Source organism: Conger conger, chromosome 8, assembly GCF_963514075.1.
Source record: "Conger conger chromosome 8, fConCon1.1, whole genome shotgun sequence".
Taxonomy (NCBI): Eukaryota; Metazoa; Chordata; class Actinopteri; order Anguilliformes; family Congridae; genus Conger; species Conger conger.
The window spans coordinates 51,743,335-51,761,055 of NC_083767.1; the positions used below are offsets into that span (position 1 = coordinate 51,743,335).

The 17,721-nt window shown below is 41.1% G+C and overlaps 1 protein-coding gene across 4 annotated transcripts; it reads right to left on the reverse strand.

Moving 5' to 3' along the window:
• Nucleotides 1-253: 253 nt before the first annotated feature.
• Nucleotides 254-10,917, reverse strand: dmtf1 (cyclin D binding myb-like transcription factor 1). Of its 4 annotated transcripts, none has more exons than XM_061252522.1 (17): nucleotides 10,898-10,917; nucleotides 7,926-8,041; nucleotides 7,481-7,603; nucleotides 7,056-7,150; nucleotides 6,754-6,829; nucleotides 6,592-6,668; nucleotides 6,280-6,437; nucleotides 5,934-5,966; nucleotides 5,739-5,848; nucleotides 5,270-5,498; nucleotides 4,960-5,111; nucleotides 4,546-4,761; nucleotides 4,309-4,394; nucleotides 4,012-4,170; nucleotides 3,270-3,617; nucleotides 2,500-2,647; nucleotides 254-2,115 (listed from the first exon to the last, which is right to left on the reverse strand). In XM_061252522.1, exons 2-17 carry the CDS (start codon nucleotides 8,032-8,034, stop codon nucleotides 2,078-2,080), a joined length of 2,157 nt encoding a protein of 718 aa, XP_061108506.1. In that variant the 5' UTR covers nucleotides 8,035-8,041; nucleotides 10,898-10,917; the 3' UTR covers nucleotides 254-2,077. The 4 variants fall into 4 exon arrangements, with proteins under 4 accessions (XP_061108506.1, XP_061108505.1, XP_061108507.1 ...); XM_061252521.1 differs by lacking the exon at nucleotides 10,898-10,917 and adding an exon at nucleotides 9,082-9,181; XM_061252523.1 differs by lacking the exon at nucleotides 10,898-10,917 and adding an exon at nucleotides 8,610-9,047 and having other exon boundaries at nucleotides 6,754-6,826.
• Between the last annotated feature and the right edge of the window lie 6,804 nt (nucleotides 10,918-17,721).

A 17,721-nucleotide genomic window follows, 5' to 3' on the forward strand; every position in this document is an offset into this window, starting at 1 on the left:
TATAGCACACACAATGTCTGCAAGAAAAGAAGCTTAACAACCATGCCACATTAACTTTTATAAATTTCACTAGAAAGTAGAATTGTGTGATGCACTGAACATGAGTGGTATTATCCTTCACAAAAACACAAATCTGTCTTTATTGATGAAAAACATTTGCCTCTCAAAAGCAGTGGGAGAACGGCCATCTATATACATATGGAGGACTGATCACATGATCATTATTGGCATAAATTAACTTAAGGCACTCAAGTTGCTTTATAAAGTTTTAATTAATAAATAAACACAAAACCATACAAACAAACCCATTGCTCTGATAAATTATTGTACTCGTCTACACAGGCTTTTGGAAGTAGCTGTGACAACATCCTGTAACCAATAAAGACACAGGACCAGTGCAAGATTTGAAACCCTGATAAAGTATACATACTCATTAGAAAACACACTGAGGAAATAGTGTTGCAAGCGCTCATTAACAACATAGACAAATCAAAGCTGTAATCATTTAAGCTGCAGGAGGAAATAAACCTCACGACACATAACTTCAGCACCATGTTTAACCAAGTCAGGCCTATTATGGGTGAGTCTTTATTTCTAGACCTGTGATGTGGCTGCAAAATGAATGACCATATCAAAGACCTTATGCCCCCTATTACCCGCCACTGCACCAAGACACTACTATGCAATGTAACCTGTCAGTGAACACTGCAACTTCACATTACAAATACTGTAATGTTTGAAGAAGGAACAACGTACAATAGATAGTAATGAATTGTACCGTATACAATTCTTACTGGATATTAACTGGCACATATCGCTGCACCGGTGTCATTGATGTACATGGGCACTGCAGGTAGTCGGGGAAAGTCCTGCCTGTGATCTATCCACATAAACAGTGTCATCCCCAAAGTAATGGCGCTTCATCTGTCCAGCATTAATGTTACAGTGGCACAGTTCGCCTCAGCTTCATCACTATCCGATTACCTGAAATACTTCATAAAAAGTCTGGATAAGGTGGCCAGTAAAGGTTATTTCAAGGTCGAGCAGAACCTTGAAATAACAGGAGGAAATGAGTCTGAAATATCACACTGGCACTAAGAAGGATTCCTTCACGGAATATCCTGTTGGAATTTGCTGTATTATCAGATTGGGATACTTAATAGATTTTGGCAGACAACCGTATTTGGATTCAGTGTCGATCACGGGCAAATGACAAGCTGAGATGGGCTAAATGGTCCTGTAAACCTAGTAACCCCATTTCTTTGCCTCTCACACACGATATCATGCTGACTCCACAATCCAGGGTGAATTGGCCTTCATCAGCATTGGCTTAAAACATTTAGGTTTGAGCAGATGAAAGTAAACAAGAGTTCACAGATCATGATCATGATCCACTGGAAGAATAATGCAAGTAGTTAACTCAGTCAAACCATACCAACTCAGACCAAATTACAAGCGGAAACTCTTAAAGTAAAAAATAATAACAAAATTAGGTCCAGGATTTTGTAATTTTGTAAAGCTGAGCTGAAGAGAAGATATACTATTAGAAGCACTGACAACATTTTTTTTCTGTCTCCAGATGTTCAGTGTCACAGGTTAGCCTTTGAAATGACACGCCTAGGATACTAAATGAAACCCGTTAATCTTCAGCTACAGTACATTTTCAGGAACTGCATATGCTGTTTTCTCAAGTGCATTTCCCATTGCAGCCTGAACTGCCAGCACTGATTCCTTTCCACTTATAAAATAAGTGTAACAATGATGTACGGTACTGCATAAGGAGTCATCTTCCACATTACAGGATTTGACTTGGCACCCTACAAACCTTCAACAGACTCAATACCAAGACCTTTTTTCTAGACCAACTCAGAAAATCACTGTCGTCTTTCCACTCATTAGTGTATAAAAGGAAGAAAATGTCAGACTTGCATATCCCTAGACATTTTGGGTTTGCCAACACAACAGAGATGCCAAGGGCGATTGAGAGCCAGGACTCATGCTTCCAACAGTAGTGATTTTGTTCGTCTTCGGGTCCATCCACTTCCATTCAATTCTCTGGAGTGAAACTTGTGTCCTGTCAGTCAGAGCTCTCTCCCTGATTTTCAAGTATAGGATCTGTAATATTGTACAGTGTGCCCTCAGCATGTTAGTTTCAGTTAGTTTGTTGATGCAAACTGACACAGTATAATATCATTACAAACAAAGTCTATGGGTGCTGAGTGAACATCAAGAGACATTGAGACAGTATAAGTCTGAGGAATGTTTCTTCATCCTGAAGAGACGCATCTTCTCTCATCCTCACAAGTATGCTGTATACTAAAGTATAGGTTCTGAATTTTTTTTTATTTGCAAAGCTCCCATAAATGGTTCTTCAGGGAATTGAAAATGGTTTTCCTATGGAATTGCTCTTAAGAATCCTTTTTGCTTCCAATTGGTACCTTTCTTTGTGGTAAGCCACTTTCATATTAGAACCTATAAAATCTATGGCATTAATCTTACCTGTCAGTGTGGTTAAGGGCAGGACACTGTCATTATTGATATCATCGGCGGTCTGGATGAAGCTGTTGGGGGAAGGGACGATCATCACTGTGCCCTCTCCTACGGTTCGTTCTACCACGTTTTCCTCCATGGTTGGAGAACCTAAAGTCTGTTGGGTAGGGAAAAAAAACCGTTCCTAGAAAGTGTAGACACCCATTCTGTTTCCCACTGACCCTTGAATGCAGTAGCCCAGGTCTAATTGTGGCAAAGTTTAAATATTAATATAGTTTCATTCATTCATTCATTCATTATCCTAACCCGCTTATCCTGAACAGGGTTGCAGGGGGGCTGGAGCCTATCCCAGCATACATTGGGCGAAAGGCAGGAATACACCCTGGACAGGTCGCCAGTCCATCGCAGGGCACACACACCATTCACTCACACACTCATACCTACGGGCAATTTAGACTCTCCAGTCAGCCTAACTTGCATGTCTTTGGACTGTGGGAGGAAACCAGAGTATCCGGAGGAAACCCACGCAGACACGGGGAGAACATGCAAACTCCGCACAGAGAGGCCCCGGCCGACGGGGATTCGAACCCAGGACCTCCTTGCTGTGAGGCGGCAGTGCTACCCACTGCACCATCCGTATTGCCATTAATATAGTTTAAATAAAGTTTTAAAAAAAGTCTTGCTGTAGACTAAGACTTCCTATCAAACTCTGAGTGCCCTGACATGCTTTATAGAAATTAATGATAAAGTCAGTTAGTTTGGGTCATCCCTGTCCATACCTCTGTTGAGAAGGTTTCAGTCAGGTGCTCCTGCCCATCCCCTGTCCCAGTCAGGTGCTCTGGTGCCTCCACCTGTGGGTCCTGGAGGAACTTCACGCTCTCTGTGCCACTGATCACCTCTTGCTCGGTCCCTTCACCTTGGGAGCTCCCCGCCTCCGTGTCCACCGTGACCAGGCTCACATTCGAGATGTCCTCTGTGCTGGCCAGCACGGACTGCTCCACAGTCAACGCTGATTGGCTGAGGGACTCCGAGGAGGTGAGGTCATCTGAGGACACCGTCTGGATAATGACGCCAGGGTGGGACATCTGCACGGTGACGTTTTCATTGGAGCTGAGCAAGTTCTCCGGCTAGAAGATCAGGAAAGAAACCTGATCAATAGATCTAGTATAGCGGGGCACTACTATGTTTACCATTTCACATTTCTAACTAGCTTGACATACTGTATACATCGCAATGTGTGTATTTGTTTTTAATCCTTAGGGAAAGTATTTTGCTAGACATACCAAGCACAAAAGTCAGTGATTTCCAATAAAATCACTGGAAGGATTGCCCCCACTCCCCATTCACTACTATGAAAATCACACTTCTAGCAAGTTCATACTGGTTAATCTTTCTATTCCTGTTTTACAGAAATGTAGAACTGTTCATAAACACGATTGAGAGATGGAGTGACATCACAAGGCAGTATCCCAGTACTGTGCAGAGTATGCAGTCCAGTGAAAGCAGTAGGTTTTCACTCACAGACAGGGCATGTACAATAATCTGCTCAGGGGAGGAGGGCGATGTAGCTGTTGTGAGGGTGACGGTGGGGCTAGCTGCCAGGGTCAGCGGGAGGCCCTGGTTTGAGCCTGTCTGGATGTAGTATGTCCCAGGAGTCCCTGTGGGCTGCAGGTGGAAAGACTGTGGTACAAAGAGAATACACACATCAGGTCAGCGGGTAATGACAAAAACACATTACAATTATGTATCTTTGGAATGTTCCAAATGTCTGTCTTTGAGGAGCATTACTATACACGGTTTGTGCAAGCAAAAACTTACAGGTAAGATTTCAAATGTCTGCAGGGTTCCGGCGTTTAGTGTTATAGTCTCTGCATCATTAGCATTCGATGAGGTATCTGAGGAGGCTTTACCGACAGAGAAAGATGGGTGTTAAAAAGACATGGAAAACTGGAGGGTCCATCTGATTTCAAGCTTTGTGGGTGTCAATTATGCTATTGGTACTTTTGGGACAGCATATTTTGGACACAAAGCAAATGCAAGCCTACCAACACTTACCGACATGCGTGATCTGGACTGGGATCTGTACGGGTATCTGCAGTGCCGTCACAGGGCTGTGGGAGGCGCTGTTGCTCTCGTCCAGGCGTGCCACCCGGATCTGGACCTGCTGGAGGGACGAGGGGGAACCACTGCCCGGGGCCCGTGGAGCTGCCATCACCACCTTACCGAAAGGCAGCTGGTTCTCCGCCAGCTCCAGGAGGCCTTTGAGTAGCACTGTGGGAGGAAGGCGGCTAACTCAAAACACAGGTTCCGTGTCATCTTCTCCTCCAGTGACTATAGGTTCAAATCTCAGGACAAAGAACAGCATTGATCAAACTCAATGGGAAACCTCTCCACTGAAAAAGGCGGGAATGATTTAGCATCCTACCTAAAGGCCTATTTTAGCATTCCTTGCAGAAACGTGCCACTGACCTGAGAAGGGGAGCTCCTTGTGGTTGGCGACCTGCCTCTTGATGGTCCACCATTTACTGCGCAGCCACTGAGGGGAGCGCACACTGCTCCAGCCTCCAGCCAGGATGTCCCAATTAATCTCGTTTTCATCCTCAACCTCCAGCTCCGCGATCCTGCAGTCAACACAACGAGTCACACCGTGATGAACTTAAACCCTGTCCGCCCTGGATGTTGCTTTCTCAGCACCCTAACCACATATCACGGCAACTTCAGTGTGTCCAGCTGATGTACTTGCTTCACCTGCATATGAAGTCAGAGGGTGCAGCATTACCGTTTGATCAGGTTCATGTCGTCCTCCTTGGTCCACTCGGTGCCGCCGCTCTGTTTCCAGTTGAGGTAGTTGAGCCACTTGGAGCGGCACTGCTTCTCCGAACGTGTGCCCACCAGGTCGGCCACCGAGGCCCAGGACACCCCCTGAGTGACGGTGTGACCCGGCTCCGTGCCCGTCAGCTCATGGACAACCTCCGCTAGCCGCCGCTCCTCCTCCTCTGTCCACTTCCCTGTCATAGAGAAGGCCCTGTGTCACCCTCGGAAGCCATCATACCAGCTTGTGTCGGCCTCTGAGACAAGGCCATTACACCTGTCTGTGTCAGGTCTTGAGAGAAGCTCATTACAACAGCCTGACAACCTGTGGAAAGCTTTGTCACATCACCCTGCCTTAGGTTTCAATTTGGAGAAGGTGGTCCATTCCGAACTCTCATTTCCGCTGGACTGAATGATCACTTGTGCTGTAGACTAACCTGTGTTACAGGTATCCTTCATCAGCCTACATCGGTCTTTTACAGAGGAAGCACTTCTCCCCAGTGCAGCCCCAATGGTAGCCCAGTCATTACCATGCTTCACCCTCAGTCTGAAAAATAAAACAATGCAATGAAGTACGAACCTTCCAAATTTTATTGTAATACCCTACTGGGAAATCCATGTTTAATACTTACTCTTTCAGCTTATCTATTTCATCAGGAGTGTACCTGTTCAAACAGGAAAAAAATGCTTTCAAACTAATAGAAAAGCAAACAAACCCACAAAACTGTGTATATGTTTCCTCCAGTAGATACTGCCAATACTGGGTTACTATAACCAGCCACAACAGGTACTTTGTGGTCTCATTTACCTCTGCAATTACAAAAATAAGCAACCATCTAAGTTTACATTCCCTGTCTTAGTAACCATATCATATTATACTGAGAATGACTAACATGGCTGAAAAAATTCCATACAGGTAACATATGAGTCATATGCAACAGGGTAAAGCTGAAGGACGTGATATTATGCCACACTCACTTTCCCACATGGTTTCTGTTGTCATACATGCGAAGGACCCGTCTGTACACGGCAAACAGAGGGCGGTTGAGGCCCCATGCGATGCTTCTGTAGAAGTCTTTCCTCTCATCTTTGGACATTTCAAAGATGATCTCAGTAGGATCTTGAATCCCTCGACTCTGAAGAGGAAGGAGGGATGTGGACAGGATAAAGTGGAGCAGACCACGTTGTTTAGCACATGCCGTTTTAGATGCAAAGTTATTACAAAAAATACGACACACCATCTACTTCATGCACTACTAGGAAATGTACCACATTAAGATCAATGTTTACCTTCAGATACCGATCAATATTGCTCATAAGAATATCTATCTCTTCTTTTGACCACATACCCTGTTTCCACTTGTGACCTGCAGAAATGAGACCATAAAAAACATCAGATTTAGCAGATTTAATTATATTTCGCCTGCTACAGAATGCAGATTTCAGACCTACCTTTATTAACAAGGGTGTCCTTGTCCTCCTTTGTTGTAAACCATGCTTGACTGACGGGAGACACCTCCTCTGTCTTCTGAAGGGAAAATAAGAATTATTCTGCAGTATCTGTGCAATAAAACTGATATCATACTGACCTTCCACTGAAGCAAAGCTTTAAGCACTAATTTATCAATTATAGGCTATTGTATGGAACAAAACAAGAAGTATCGTATAGAAATGAGCATTACAAATATCTAAAATGTGCAGTATAACGCAGACCAACATTCAACGATCACAATAAGTTAGTAAGAACTGTGTACCTGAATCTGAGCCACGCCCCCCTCACTTATATCACTCTCTGTCATCTCTGTAGTGGCTGTCATAGTCACCTCAAAACTCTCCTCCTTCTCTGAAACTTAAAGGAATTCAATCCAAGTCAGGTTTCAATTTCATAATCATGCACCCCAATATGTATTTAGGTCATTATGCATGCACAAGGGTCTACATTGCATAGGACAATTCATAAATATTGTATTTGCTGTGTTTCTTGCCAATTTTGTAATTTAGATTTAGTATACAGATCATGTTTGTTCATAAAGAGCACACACACTTCCATGCACAAAGTTATGTACAATATTATTAGAAACCCTTCAATTTACTGTGGAGCCCTGGAAAAAGGTCCTTTTGATTTACAGAGACAATGTACGTGCTTTTACATGTCATAATGGATGCAGCATAAACTCACTGGGGAGAGTGACGACTGAGATTCTGGGGGCAGATCCAGACACATGCGGCTCATCCTCACTGCACAGATGGAGTCGCTTGTGTGCAGGTTCCAACGTATCATCAGAGCCCAGCTCTTCAGCATCTGCAACAATACAACAGAGCCAATTTTTGCATTACTGTACACCAACACAGCTAAGCGCATTCTCTGGCTAATCTCAATTCGGGGCATATCTAAACAATGAATGCAACAAGAAAGATCCAACTTTGTTGCAGACCCCCCAGTTGCAGCAATACATGATTTAGGACTGCTCTGCCTGGACTGGGCTTTTAACCTGGTGAAACTCAAAATTGTGCTTGAATTAGTTGAAAAGTATTGTTGCCATTAAACCTGATTTACAGTATCAACTCTGCCACAGACAACTGAAAACAACATTATACTGTAACTGAATTTGGGACAGTCTTACCATTGTGAGGGCAGTGTAGAATGATGGTCCCGTCTGTATCCTGGGTTAATGTAACGGAGTTCACGGTTTCCAAAGTCACTGTGCCTGAGTCATCCTCAATTGTGTTCATGCTCAATCTGCAGAACAAGATACCCTTATTTCTTACATTGCGTTCCATGTAAAAGGCCAGCACATCAATGTGCGGAACGGACAGCCCTATCAGGGTACGCTGCCTAGCAAGTGAAATGCTCAATGTCCTTCAATAAGGTCGTAAGTAACAATTCGAATGTTACATCATTGCTGTCAATTTACAAACCAAATAAACATTCGCATTGTGAATAGGTACGTGTTTTAAAGAGTACTTTTTAGTTACTGTGCACGTTTCAATCTCTTGTGACATTGATATCATTTACACCCAAACGCTATGTGTGAATTAAGATAGGATAGCAACTAGCAAGACACAAATTAAACACGTGTGCTTTTAACGCAAGGAACGCGAGGAAGTTATGGAAGTTTCCCCAGAAATAAAAGCATTGCAGAACAATGCATGCATGAAGACCTTATTTGGTTAACTTAACTTAGGCTAGCCATTAGCTAAACACTTTGAAAATTAGCTGTACCAATTGTACACAGCTAACATCACCTAGCCAGCTGTAAAACCAGCTGGTGATACGGGCACATAGGTATGAATCGGTATAGGCTAACCTTGGGAGACTGCGACTTGGAGAGCAGTGTTTGTGATTCTGACGTGAGCATTGTCTGACTAGATATCCTAGCAAAATTAGTTGATGAGTTAGGAAGCAAGTTAGCTAGTTGTGGTAAGTAACGTGTTATACTAGCTAGCATGGCTAAACAGTGATAAAGTGCATGACTTTATTTGGTACAAATGACAAGCTGATTAGCTAACGTTGGCTAATTCCGCCATGTTTAAGTAGCGGTACGTGCTAATCAGCTAACAAGAAGTTAGCTAGCTATCTAGCTAAAGTAAGAAGAAGAAAATTCACAGACGCCATATTCCTCTGGAAGCCAGTCAGCGATGTCTGTGTAAGTAGCATCGCCAACCCTGCATTTAATTTTTGACTGCGTTTCATTAGCTTTTGAGTTATCAGCATTAACCTCCATCACGGAATATCTCTCCGTAGAGACCGTGAATTTTAGGTTTGATTTTGATACTTACTTCCTGTTTTGGGTCCGGGCACTTCGGAGAGACCAGGATGAAGACAAATACCAGGATGGAGGAACACAACAATCCTCTCAGCTCCGACCGGAAATGAACAGTTACTCCCTTTAGTCACTTCCCTTCGTCATCGTGTAAAGTGTTTTTTACATAAGGTTGGTTAATATGGCCACATATGTCTGCTAGAAATTAGTGTTTTAACCACGATTACCTTATTTATTATTTGTTTGTGTATTTGCAGCAGTATATAGCCTCTACATAAATGAAAGGTAAAGTGCTTTGCAGCATTGTGACAACTACATGGTCCCCAAGGTGTGTAATCCAATAGATTGTTTTTCCTTATATAACTTAATAAATTGCCGACATTACCTTAAATAACTTAATTAATTCTCTGTTATTTCCTTTAAGTTAGTAAGCCCCTGCATTTGACATTGTTTTTCAAAACCTTTGTAGGGCTATTTTCAGGCTATGCAATATTTTGGGGTCGCTTTTAATGTCAAAATACATTTTTGAAATACAAAATTAAGAACTGCATTCTGTTGTATAGAATCTTTTATTGTACCCAATTGCTGTTCACCCTACACCTCTTACCACCAACAATAACAGAATAGCATCATGAAAGTGCCATTGTAAAGTATTGGTTAAGGCGTTGTCAATTATTGGGTATTTAACTCCTGAGAGAACAGTAGCCTACAGGCTTTCCGCTGAAATCATCTTTTTGAACTGGACAAGGATTTCAATACAGATTAGTACAATAAATACATGTCATTTGAATTGAAAATGAATGTCTTAATTTCAAGAATAAACATAACAACATTTACAGACTCAAGACAAATTAATTCAAGTAAATGAGTATCTGTCATTTATACAAGGTAACAAGTCCACTGCTGAGCAGGAACTACAGTCTGGGTTCTGCAGGCTACATATCATTTATGATGTACAGTGAAGAAGTTTGGAAAATTGTGTTTGGTCGATTATATCTCTGTTGTAACTGTATTATTAGCATTTTATCTTATATAATTGGAAAGCGTGTTAATTTCCCTTTACAATGATGTCCCATAAGTGTATTTTGAGTCTGAAACAACTCAAAACAATAGACTCAATGCCAACAGGAGAATACACTGTTTGACATTGGCAGGGAAATTTGCCACATTTCACTTGGGACCCCACCCACATAATCAGCTGTGCTGCTCATCCCACAAATGCATGATCCATCCAAATGGGACATCACTGTAAACAATACAGTGACAACAGAGATATGATCGACCAAACACACATTTCCAAACTTTTTTTGAGAAGTTAATATAGCCTATATGATGGTGTATTCAAAGCCTTTTATTTGCTCTATTAACCTTACTCAATTTTTGCAACATTCTCAATTTCCTCAATCAAAGCCAAAACCCCTTGGGATTTTGGCGGAGCCACTTCTTATTGGACTTGGGACTGAAAGGGTTAAGAAATAATATTATCTCTTTCTTGTAACCTAACCACAGTTTAAAACACAAACATGTTTTTTCTTAAATATGTTAAGTCCCCCAAACCCCTGAAAAAATGTGTCCGTCCAGCCAAACTGAGTAACTGGGCAAGAAGCGCCTTGGTCAGGGTACTGACCGAGAACTCAATGATCACTCTAACAGAGCTTCGGAAGTCCTTCAGAAGCTCAGACTTAAACCCCATCAAACATAATATGTGGAGAGACCGGAAGATCGCAGTTCACAGACACTTCCCATCCAATGTGATGGAGCTTGAGAGGATCTGCCAGGAAGAATGTGATAAACTGCCAAAGTCCAGGTGTGCAAAGCTTGTAGAGACTTACCCAAGAAGACTTGAAGCTGTAATTGCTGCCAAAGGACTTCTACAAAGTACTGAATTAAGGGTCTGAATACTTATCTGAATATAGATGAGATTTCAGTTTTTGATTTTTAATAAATTTGCAAAAATGCCTAAAAGCATGTTTTCACAGGTTATTGAGTTTAGATTGATGGGCATTTTTTAACATATATACATTTACATTAAATCTACAACACAATAGAGTGTGCACAAATTAAGGGGTTTGAATACTTTCTGAAGCTACCGTCTCTGCAAAAAAAGACCCCTGGCTACAACTGCCTCTGAGGTCCACCACATACTTTCAATAACGTAATCGATAGCATATTTCCCTTTCAGATAATTTGTATTTTTTTAACAAGCATGCTTGATAGTTTAACAAGCGCATGCACACGCGCGCACACACGAAATTTACAGTTGATTATAGCCTATCTTCGCCCTAATATCATCCACTCTTGTTATTGCATACATATCCCCCACCCCAACCAAATCGCTAAATAGAAAAATGTAGCTACATGTACACCGACTCCCACTACTCAAAGCAGACTTATTACGTCACACCAGTGCTGTCAGAAGCCGGTGGATCCAAATGTACTGAAGTAAGCGCTTAGCACTTTAGCAGTGTAGAGTGGAAGAGGAGGATATTATTGTCTTAATTTTCTTAATCACACTTATAAAACATAGCTGTACATTTTCGATGGTCGTGTAGAAGGGTCTAATATCCGAACTGCAATGGAACCGAGGGGACAGTCGAAAGGACACTTTGTTTTCTTTACGTGTTATACGACTGTTTCTGCCGTAATTCGCTGCGCTCTCATCCTCAGCTTGCTCCTGTGGGCATCAGAGGCTAAAGAGGACCTACCTGAATGTGAAGAGGTAAGCGTTCACAAAACCCTTGCCCTATAAACGGTTGTATCGGCGTGATAGATTGTTTCATGACACCAGTATTGTGATACCATCAGTTAATACATGTTTTTTTACTGGGGCGTATTTTAAATATTGTAATTTGAATGCAGTTTGTAAATTCAGTGTAGCATGTTGAACGTTCGGTTTACGGTTAATATTTGTATTGTAAACAAAACCAAATGGGATATGTGCCCTGCTGGAAAATAATGGATATAAATAATGGGAGGAACCTAAAATCAGGATTACGTTGATTTTATTCCAGGAACTCCATTTCACTGCATCCTGTAGCCTAGAACTAAAAGTCGCATGTGGTTGTAAATAAATCATAGTGTAGTGCTGTAAGACAGTAGGGTATAACAAAGTTTGTTCCTGTACGTTTCTCTTTTGGCTATGCCTGATCCTGAATACGGACTATCTTACTCAAATGTATTATGATTGCTATTTGTGTTTCCATCGACATGTTGTTAATGGTATAATTTTTTTGTATTTCATCAAGGAAGGAAAATAAAACATCACAAAAAATAGGCTTGTATGAAATTATTAGCCTACTGTAGATTGTAAATAATGTCGACCGTATTTCTTTCATATCGATGTCCTAGTTGTGCTGGCAAACAGTCACTTGAATTTAATTTGTAAATGGTTCTTCAACAGCATTTTTTAATATTTTATTGCCTAGTATTTCCTATCTAAGAAGATATCAATTTTATTTATTTATTTATTTATTTATTTATTTATTTCACTCATTAATTCTGTTCCAAATCCCTATGATGGATGTATAGTAAAATATTAAGGATGGAAGTTCCACAGACAAATAACACTTACTTGTGACAGGTTGTCATGAAAAATTGTACTACCTCAGGTCGTTGGGGGACAATTAAAAGGGTCTCATCAGATCACCTCTTGCCCCTCTCAGACTGAACAAAAGCTACGGGAGTGCACTGGCGTCAGGCTTGACCTGGATATTGAAATGTGCTGGTAAAATCTGTCCAGGGTCTCATTACACATAAGGCTCAAATTCTGCACGCCATCAATATTTGACCAGTGCTCCCAGAAACATTCAATAAATTGATGTTTTTTCTGTAGAAAGTGCCATTATCAGGATCATCTGACAGAAATGCACCTCTGTGGCAGGTGTTAGCAGGAGGGACCATCCTAAGGGAGGGTTACCATGACACAGGGTGGCCTTTGCTGATGTCACCACTGAGACAGGAATGATCCCAGAGGACAGGGTCTCTATCAGATGAAACACAGGCCTGGATTAAAACAACATTTATTCTCATTTGAATTCATGGATATGTGCAAAACATGTTTGGATACATGCTTTTTTTCCTTTGCAAAGACAGTCTGGCAAGAATATTTTGGCGATAAAGGTTGGAGAAAAATGTTAACACTTGCATGTATTTGTGAGAAAAATTAAAGGTAATCACACAAACTTTTCTTGTTTTTCATATTGATAACTGACTTGGTACCAGGCTGATCTGTTTCTGGCAGTGGCAAGATTTGAGGAATTGCAGCTTTGATATGAATTGTTATTCAGGGCACACGGATGAAGATTGATCACTATCCATTATGACATTTTTGTGTCCTTGCTCCTCCTCTTGGTGTGCTTTGTATTTCGACACAGTTTTACAGGCTTAATGCAACACGACTTTCTTTTGCATGCAAAGAAAAAGCCCATGACTGAGTTTTCTCCCAGTTCTTGTAGTTATTGTAAGGGAATACTTGCTATTTTAAGTGTTTTCTGAGTTGCTATTTTAAGTGGTCACACTGATGCGTATATCCACCACCCAATCATGCTTTCTTTACCCAAGAGGCTACACGGCCACTTATCCAAGCCATTGTAGTCTCTCATCTTTTTGCAGTGCCTTGCTGGCCAGCCTGCCGTCAGGCAATTGTAAATGGTCCAGAATACCAAGCTGTGAGTGGCACAGCCCATTCTGACAATGATTGCACCATAAGCTGCAACCAGATTTCTCTGTTTACATCCTCTCTCCAGCTGGCTGTTCGATCTCTTCCAGCCCCTTGCAGCCGCTCATCACTGGACTGGCTTTTTTCTGCCCTTGTCCCCAGATGGTGGAACAGTCTTCCTTAATAAGTCTGGAAAGCAGATTCACTGGCTGTTTTCTGCAAACATGTAAACCCCCACCTTTTTAGGTGATGCCACAATGTTGCTATTTAAAAAACAAGCCCCTTCTCTCTCATTGAGGTGTCTTATATGACTTCAACGTTGCCTGTGCCTAGCTCTAGTGGTGCTTACCATGTGAAATGTACTTTTTAAAGTCAGTTTGGCTAAACGTTTCTGCCAAACGAGTACAAGGGGCTGGAAAGTCAAACAGAGAAAGAATTCTCTATGAAAAAAAAAAATGTATATGAGCAAATAAAACTCTACTAACAGTAGTGTATGCTACTGTAGATAATAAAACTGTAATGTTTTTTTGTTGAGCCCTTCAAAAAAAATGCCTGTCAATGTATTTGTCTTGAAGCCACAGGGAAATGACTTAAGATGTACCTGCCGCTGTAATAATAAGTAATAATTACCTTCGCCAAAGCATTGTAATTACATGTGCATCACTCTGGGATGTTTTATCAGCAGTATTCCAGAATTGATCCAAAGGCATTTCACCATCACTGAGCAACAGTCAAAGGCCTGGTATAGCATCAAGTGGGAGGTTTTCTACACAAATATCAGGATTTTTTTTCTGACATTTGACTAGAGTGAACTGTGTTATTTTAATTCTTCAGGGTTGTGATATTTTGTGAGCCATTGCATGATAGTGCAACTATGATAGTTGAATAACCAAATAGCATTCCGCCTCTCCTGAGGATGAGTTGTGGCTTTTATAGTTTTACTTTTGCGAAAGGATCCTGAAAGTTAAACCAAGGAATACAGGGGGATTTGGACCACTTATGGGTATTTAGATCTACTGTATCACTTTTCCTAAACCTGATGCTGTTGCATACTGTTGCATGTGAATCTTACTTCATTAGCAGTTTAGGTAATAACCCAACTGCCCATTTATCCTGCCTGTCATCTTTCTATAATTGATGTTATCTGTAGGTTTTACTATTTCTTGGCTGCCCTTAGAACGCCTTAAGAGCATGGCGATTATATTTATAATTGGGAATAGATCCAGGCAGAAGTGCACTGTATAGTCATTAACAACTAAAATAAATGAACCCAGCCACATATTGGCTACAGCTGAGGTATACAGTTTTCATGCTACGCCAATGGAAAAACAAAACCTGGCCAAAGGAGAGGAGAATGGCCAGACTAGTCAAAACTGACAGAAAGGTGACAGTAATGCAAATAACCACACATTACAACAGTGGTATGCAGAAGAGCATCTCTGAACACACAACGCATCATAAATCTTAAGTGGATAGGCTACAGCAGTAGAAGTCTAAAAAATAGGTCTAATAAATACCTAATAAAGTGCTCACTGAGTGTATAATTAGTTAACATTGACAAATACATTGACTGACACTATACAAAAATTAACGATGTACAAAGACAAAGCTGAACAGCTTGAACTTTCAGTAGATAGTTAACAGCTACATTAGTTCATGCCAATTCATGTAACCTTATTGCAAAGTGTTACCCTGATTATTTTATAACACTTAAGGAACATAGTGTAGATGTACTGAATGTACTTTTCAGTCTGTAATTTTCTAATTGTTTGATGTTTTCAGTTTCATGCATACATATTTAATTTCATCCCCTCACTTCTGAGTTATTTTATTCCGGTCTCGGTCAAACATATAATTCTATTATTTTTGCAAAGTGCAGTGGATGGATTTATTTGTGTTAATACATTCCTCAAGTCGTTTGCTGGAGTGATTGTGGAGGCCTGGGTCTCTTGGAACGGACTGCAGTGCATTATCTGTTTCCTGCATGGTGTGTCCTTTCCTTCCACCTGCCTGTCATCAAGCTCCAACCAGCAGCCAATCAGAAGGCATCTCCTTCACAATCTACGCCTTTCCTCCAGAATAATTCTGGGTAGATGGGTGACTCATGCCTCCCCTCTCAAATAATTTTTCATATTTTTATCGTATTATAGGGAGTGGCTGAAGCAAAAAAAGATATAGGTATATGTTGAGACAGCTTATATTATTTGCTTACTTGTAATCAATTTGATTATGTGAAATAATTTGTTAACTTGAGTTCACTGTGCAGTGATGCATGGTATTGCAATAGATTTTACTCATCTACTTTAATACCATGGAGATGGGTGTTGTGAATTAACTGACCACACATTCTTTGGCATGAATTAACTGACCACACTCCTAAATGCTGTAGTCCAGGTGTTTTGGGTCCAGTTCATCATCGTATCTCTAAAGGGATACGATTTTGTGTGGGTTTGTGTGTGTGGAGGGATAGTGGTAGAGATTTTGGGGGTGGGTGGGAGTGACAGATTGAAAGCCAAGAGTAATATTTTTATTTTTATTTTTAATGGAGGCACTGGGGCTCACAACATTGAATAACATCAAGTAATCACAGGATCTGAAGCTCTATGTTCTTTATGGTATACACAAACCACGCTAGGTCAATGGAGGAGTGCTTGTGAGGTATGAAGGAGGTACATGGCTGGCCCACTGAAGCTGTATTCATAGTGTGACAACTACATTTAGCCTGGCAGGAGGCAGGGGCCATGCCAGAGATAAGTCAGTGGAGAGGGTCAGTTATCTACATTGTTTAAAAATGGAAATGTGACCCCCTTAAGGACTGTGGGGCTGTGGACCTCCCTGGAAGACTGAGATCCACCCCCTAGAATTCTGCGTCTGTCATCCACTTGAAGTGGACTAAACTCTTGAAATTAAATATGTCACGCAATGCTCATGCTGTTGTCTAGAGCAGAATTGATCACTGCGATAACAGTGGAGAGACACAACAGGTAGGCTGGCTTTAGATAACTACCCAGTCCACAGTGGGACCACAGCAAGCCAACAAGTGTAATATTGCGATTAAAATGGACATGGCTTTTGAGTTTTGTACCTGAATAGGCTTAGAATATCCTCATTGAAGGTAGACATTTCTCACATGTCGTTGTGGGTGCTTGCCCTTGTGTAGCTACTGACAGAACAAGTTTAAAAATGTGATGCCAGGCTGGCCATTTTTGGAAGACCTATTTTTCAAGTGATAACTATACCTCGGACTATATAACTATATCTGACTGACTATTGTTGGCCAGAGCCTGTTTTGTTACTGATTGCTTCTGTGGAGAGGAAAATGATTAATGAATGCCATAAATCTTGCCTGGGTATTATGACTATCCTTTATTTAATATCACAAATGTTGGAGTAGCATGAATGATTATCATTGATGTATTTTATTGCTCCATTTTCCACAAAGAATGCAGATTTATTTGGCATGGAACAAACAATAAAACTTTTTTTGAAATGAAAAATGTCAGATTTCATCAGTGATGCAGGTATTACCGCAAAGCACAGTGGGACTTATATGAAGCCATGGAGGAGAGGCAGCATCATAACTGGCAGTTTACTGAGATACACATACAGTCAACCTGTCAAAGAGGGTTAATTAAATCTCTGGAATTTATTAGCATTGCTTGATTTAATTATGCCATTCGTTTCGCTAGTATGACTCTTTATAGCATCCAGTGAAGAGAAACAGTCAGAGCAAAGGTATATTTCCATCGAAAGTGCATGACTATTAAAAATAATGATCCGTAACCAAACTGCAGTCATGGCAGGTGAATGATCCGCCCAGTGGCTGGCTGAGGAAAAAGCTGTGGGAAGGCAATAATATCGCTATCCTTCTTTCCGAATTAGACGAAGTATTATTTTATTTCATCGCAAAAGCAGAATATGAGTAATGGCACTATTTGTGGCGGTCCTCGATTCCCTGGGAATGTTACCGCCGTCGTGTGCCCCGCTTGTGTCTTGCAG

Coding starts and splice junctions, on each gene's coding strand:
- dmtf1 (XM_061252522.1), bottom strand. CDS start 8,034: ATGAACACAATTGAGGATGACTCAGGCACAGTGACTTTGGAAACCGTG. Junction 5,499..5,738: donor GAAGGATACCTGTAACACAG/GTTAGTCTACAG, acceptor TCTCTATGACAG/GGAAGTGGACAGAGGAGGAG. Junction 2,648..3,269: donor CTGAAACCTTCTCAACAGAG/GTATGGACAGGG, acceptor CCTACCCAACAG/ACTTTAGGTTCTCCAACCAT.